Source organism: Capricornis sumatraensis, chromosome 5, assembly GCF_032405125.1.
Source record: "Capricornis sumatraensis isolate serow.1 chromosome 5, serow.2, whole genome shotgun sequence".
NCBI lineage: Eukaryota > Metazoa > Chordata > Mammalia > Artiodactyla > Bovidae > Capricornis > Capricornis sumatraensis.
In genome coordinates, this window is record NC_091073.1 from 14,931,435 (window position 1) to 14,937,434 (window position 6,000).

Here is a 6,000-nt window from a genome sequence, read left to right on the forward strand (position 1 = left end):
CAGCTATTAAGTGTGTGTGTGTGTGTGTGTGTGTCTCTCTGTGTGTGTGTGTGTACACCCTTCCTCTTGAGCCTTCTTCCCAACCCTCATCCCCCTCTCAGTCGTCACAGACGGCCAGGTGGTGTTCCCTGTATTATACAGCAACTTCCCACTAGCTATCTGTTTTACACAGGGTAATATATATGTTTCAGTGCTTCTCTCTCCTCCCTAAAGGTAATTTACTTTTAATAAGGAGTCTGTTTTCACAGATATTCACTTACCTTTATTCCAAACATAGGAAAATACCCTAAAAGATACTCAAGTTTAAACAAGTCTTCTTCTTAGGAGCTACTTCCTCATTGATAAAGAAATTCTAATAGTTCCATAGTGATAACAGTACAATCCATGGCAACAGTTCATTGATAGAGAAATTCTAATAGTTCCATAGTGATAACAGTGCAATCCATGGCAACAGTTCAGCCCTACCAAGTTCTTCTGTGGCAACGAGGAATGGGAGACCATCACTATGAAAGTGTGTATTTACTAAATAAGTTCAATAACTTGGAGACTTCCCAAGGTGCTCTCAGAGATTGAAAGACAAAACCTACTTTTCACATAAAAAGAGATTTTAAATTCCTGCTTCTCCTGTCTTCACTGAAACAAGTCCTAATAAATATATTCTGCTAAGTTGCTTCAGTCATGTCCGACTCTGTGCAACCCCATAGATGGCAGCCCACCAGGCTCCCCCGTCCCTGGGATTCTCAAGGCAAGAACACTGGAGTGGGTTGCCATTTCCTCCTCCAATGCATGAAAGTGAAGAGTGACAGTGAAATTACTCAGTCGTGTCCGACTCTTAGCGACCCCGTGGACTATAGCCCACCAGGCTCCTCCATCGATGGGATTTTCCAGGCAAGAGTACTGGAGTGGGGTGCCATTGCCTTCTCCAAATAAATATATTATTCACCCACAAAATAACATTTTATTCAGAAGGATTCCCATAAACTAACCCACCTGAGGATCCCCGTTTATGCAGCAACAAATCAGGTATCTTTCTACTCTGTTAATAGGTTTTCCCAGAGAAATCACATGTTTATTCTTTTTATGATATTACTGAGATCATTAAAAAGAGGAAATGGGAAAACTCTCCTTGAATAACAACCAGTGAGCTATATGCATTTTTCTGGTTTTCTTACAGCAGTGATTAAATTTGCTAATAGTGATAATTTAACATATTCAGACATCACCAGTTTATTCACTGAAATACTGTGAGTTTTAGATTACTGAACTAGTACTTGAATTTGAATGACTTCCCCTGCTACCCTAACAAATTCCATCCCTGGAGACAACACTGATAACACTAGCCAGTATCTCTGACATGATACTCATGTCTCCAGGTTATGGTGACCATATTATTCCTTCAAAACCAGGGAGAATTATTGTTTAAAATTCCCTTGGTTTTTAAACAGTAAGTCCTTCCTAACTCTTTGTTGAGTAAGTGAAGCTCAGTTGTTCATATCTATCAATTGCATGTCAATATTGCCTTATACAGATCTGTGTATGTCCCTAAAGTGAAATTTAATCCCGCCAAAGCATTTGACTCTGATTAGTGTTTCAGTTATCTATTCAATCAGCAAATTCTCGGTAACCAAATTATCACAAATATTAACTGTTTTAAAAAAATGGTTAGGTGAAATATAGCAAAAAGTCAATGGAAATAAAGAGAAATGAATTTTTAGAAAGATCAAAGAATTGCTCATCCCATGACAAGGTTAAGTTCTGTAAATGTAGAGACTTTTTCAACTTGTTCACTGATGTATCCCCAGCTTCTAATAGTTTCTGGCAAATACTGGGCCCTTGATAAATATTTGGTGAATGGATAGATTGCTGATAAGACATGTTATTTTATCCACTCTGCTTACTTAGTTCAGAACGTAAAACGGGATTCATTTGTGGCGTGCAGAAGCTCTAATATAGGATCATACTGAAGTCTGATTCTGGCGAAGGCTCCCAGATTTGGAATTAACTAACTGTAAAATACAAATAAATTTATATCCCAGACACTAACTAGCTGATCAAGCCTGGGCCTGGGATACATCAAGCCACAGGTAAGCAAGAATTTCAAGTCATTATCCCTGCGCATGCGGCAGTCCCAGAGCCAGCAACAACAGGCAGCTTTTCAGGCAAATCCACCCAATATCTCAAACTTTTGAAAAACTAATGTGTTTATTATACTTCTTCAAGCTTTGGGGGTTAACTATCTGTGGGTAGGGCCTATAATTATGATCAATTACTTGTGACTTGAAGGCATTTATACAGGCACCTATCTGCCCTTTTAAGAAACCTTTAAAGAACCAGCCGTAGGACTGTAAAATGGATCCTCTGGGGCAACAATAAATTACAGGTTTGGGGGCCCAACTCTGACAACTCTCCCTTAGAAGAGAAGAATTTGTCACCTGTCCTTGATTTCCTAATCCTGCCTGAGCAATTTTCACCATCATCTAAAATGTGAATTCCTAGTCAAGCTGAGCAAGTCGTGGGGACCAGTAATTGCCCCTAGGCAGAAGCGGAAGGGAAGAAACAGGAAGGAAACAAATGGAATGGAGATTTGCAGCTCGTGAGGATGACATCATCGATGATTTTCTCAAGTGTCATTGAACTTCATGGCATATAACTGATGGTCCTTTCTGACAAACTATAGGCTCATTATATTTCGAGTAGCTTCGTGGTTCCGCAGCTTGTAATGTCTAGGCTTGAGTATGATTCGTCCTACAGGAAAGGACAGGTGAGCTAATGCCTTACTGGGAACTTTTACCAAGGCAAGCCCCCTGTCCCTCCCCACCCCCCCATCCCCACCGTCAATCTTTGAACACAAATAATACTTGGACATCTGAAGCACTCTTAAATTTACAAACTGTTCACATATACACTATCTCAGTTTCTCCTCACAAGTCTTAAGAGGTAGATGTCATCTTTACCACTTAACATGTGAAACAGTTTTAGAAATGATGCCTTTGTCTTCAACATATCAGTACAATTTCAACTTATCAATGCAATCTCCTAGAATTTCTCAGTACAGAATCCAAAACATGGCTTCGTTAGAAATGTGTAAAGACACACCAACCTCAAGAAGATAAATCAAGAGAGTCAGTTGGGTTTGCCGGCACAAGGGCAAAAACAACTTCCCTCCATTATGAGAGTAAATAGTGCTTTAGGGAAAGGACGGTGTTACACAGGGGTGCCTCTGTAATACCTCTACGATTGGAAGGACATGATTTTATTTATATACATGATAATCATCCTTAACTGGACACTATCCATAGGTAACAGACAAAATAAAACAAGAATTTTGGACTTAAGTTCTAGCAGTGGAATTCACCCTTTGGGAAGTGACTGGGTGATTCCTCTAGGAAGATAACTAAGTTACAGGGTACAAATGTACCCTTCGCTTTCCTCTCCAGTATCACAAAGATGACCCAAAAGGGTTTCTGTTGTTTTTCAACAACAACAAAAAAACACACAGGTTACCTACAGTTTTTACATATAATCTCATCTTCCTAAATCACTGATTCTTTCAGTCCCTCTCTTCTCTATTGGCTAAAACATAGGTATACTGGGATCCAAGCTTTACAGCCATTTACTGCCTTGCTCACGTAGTTACGATTCTTTGCTGCCTTCTCGCCTGAGTCCTGACTGTGGCAGGAACAAAGCACCATACAAGTCATCCAGCCTGGGATGAGAGGAGACAAGTCGAAACCTCCCCGGAAGACTGTAGACACATGGGCTCCCTGAGTCTATAGAGGGCTTGGGATTTCAAAGGTCAGTCTTGGGTCTCTCCACTTTGGTGACTAATGTTAAATTGTTTGACTTTTCACAAAAACATTTAGCTATGCTTATTTACATAATCTCATCCACAGCACACAGACAGTAGTAGATACGTATTTGTTGACTAGAGCCCCTTGAGGGATGAGAAGACAGGAAGAAGACTTCAAGATCTCCTTTTTCCAACTTATTATCTTAGACGTTGAGAAAGGTAAAATCACACCCTAATTTGTAGAAGTTTCCGGGCATTCCTTTTCAGCTTAAAACTATGCACCTCTGTTTAAAAAAGAAAAGGATGACACACCACACAATGTCAAACACACAATGGGGAAATTCCAGGATCACTAAGAAAACACCATTATCCAAAGTCCACACACTTTGGTTTAACACTGGTTCCCACACAAGAAACACTGTAAGAACTGCTGCCTCCCCACCCTCCAGCACAGCCCACCCAGGAAAATCCTGGGCAGGACGTTTAGAATCTAAATATTCCATAACCCGGACTGACTGACGGGGAAGGAGCCTAAGGACTATGCCCTCTTAGACACACAAAACAGTACAAACAGGTAACATATTTGGAAGACATTTTTAAAAGGACACAAACTGGGCGTTGGCACTGAAGTTCTTCATCAGGAATCCTTATCATTATGCAATGTTAGCGAAAGGAAACTGTAGGTGTAATTGACAAAATTATTCTCAAGTGTTTCTGCACTTTAAAACCTCATTTATACTAGGCTCTGGCAGAAGACTTTTCTTCCTACTAATTACCACCATATCCTGTTACCTCTCATTCATTCTCTCAAAAACTTCCCCAACGGCCAAGGAAACTACGCGGGGGGGGGCTGGGGGTGGGGGGCTGGGAGGGGTGGAGGCCTGTCCGAGATTGCCCTGTTCTATCCCCTAAAAGACACCCATCTTTCAGGACCCCTTTCAGGACGAACCGAGAGAAAAACACTTAGAACTGGCACAGCGGCGAGGAAGGCTGCGCAGGTCATATTTTCTGACTGGTCTTTTTGCTCGCTGTTTGGCAAGATCACCAGCTCTGGCTCGTGGCTCTGTCGACAAAACTCACTCTCACTCCGTAAGGTCGACGGATGGCGCCATGCCTCCCCCGCCGTCCCCCCACCCTCCCGCACACGCAGCATCTCCGTGGGGCCGGGGATACCAGGCCCTCCCCCAGCACACGGCCCCCGACGGCACGGGCGCCGATGCACCGCTCACCTGACCACGTTGGGGTGCTCGAAGGTCTCCAGGTGCCTCAGCACCGCCACCTCGCGGATGGTGGAGAGCGGCATGCCCTCCTCGCCAGTCTGCACTCGCACACGCTTCAGCGCCACGAAACGGCCTCCGTTCTTCAGGTCCCGGGCCTTGAACACCTTCCCGTAGGCGCCCTCCCCGATCTCCGCCACGCACTCATACTGCTGGTCAGCACGGCTCAGGCCGTCCTTCTCCATGCCGCCCGGCGCGGTGCCGCTGGGGCGGGCGGGGGGCGCGCTCGGCTCGCTGGTGGCCGCCGCTCGCCTCCTCCCGGACTCCCCGGCCGGCTCCCTCGCGCCCCGGAGCTCGGTCTCGCTCACTCTCTCACCCCCCGCCGACTACCACGCTCGGGCGCTCGGACTCTCGCGGCCGCCGGGGCTGGATGGAGCGACCTCCCCGCGGGCGGGCGCAACCCTCGAGCCGCCGCTGCGAAACTCCGCCTGCTGAGTCGCCGAGGAGCGAGCCGATCCCTCCTCTTCCCTCCCAGAAGCGCAGTCCTCTGCAGACACCGAGGCGATTACATAGTCTGTCTCAGCCCGAGCGCGTCTCAGTCCACGGTCATTCCACCTAAAAGAGGAGACGGGAGGACAAGAAGAAAGTGTAATCAGACATCCCAGGCGCCTTCTCCGGGGTTCCTACAGGGACCCCTCCTCCTCCTTTACGCAGCCCCCATCGCTACCCTCTTCGAGCTCCTGCCCTCCCAGGCCGCTTCCTTCCTGGTTCCTCCGAGAAAAACGAAGTTACTTTTCTTTCCCTGCAGAGCTGGAGCCGTCTTCGCCCGGAGAGGTTGCAGGGGCCCCTCGGGGATGAGCGCGGGGCGCTGGACGCGGTGGAACGAGAGGGGGCGTGCCAAGCAGCCCAGAGTGTGCCGGGAGCGCGGGGGAGGGGAGGCGCCGGGCACGTCAATGTCACGGCTTAATATTTCCCTGTATCATTGTGTTGCGC

The 6,000-nt window shown here is 46.2% G+C and overlaps 1 protein-coding gene across 1 annotated transcript in view; it reads right to left on the minus strand.

Moving 5' to 3' along the window:
- Window positions 1–5,252, minus strand: part of CDK6 (cyclin dependent kinase 6) — a 253,809-nt gene extending 248,557 nt beyond the window's left edge. The window contains exon 1 of the mRNA XM_068973118.1: window positions 5,020–5,252. Coding sequence (XP_068829219.1) covers window positions 5,020–5,252 — 233 coding nt within the window. The remainder of the gene's footprint in view (window positions 1–5,019) is intronic.
- Window positions 5,253–6,000: the final 748 nt, after the last annotated feature.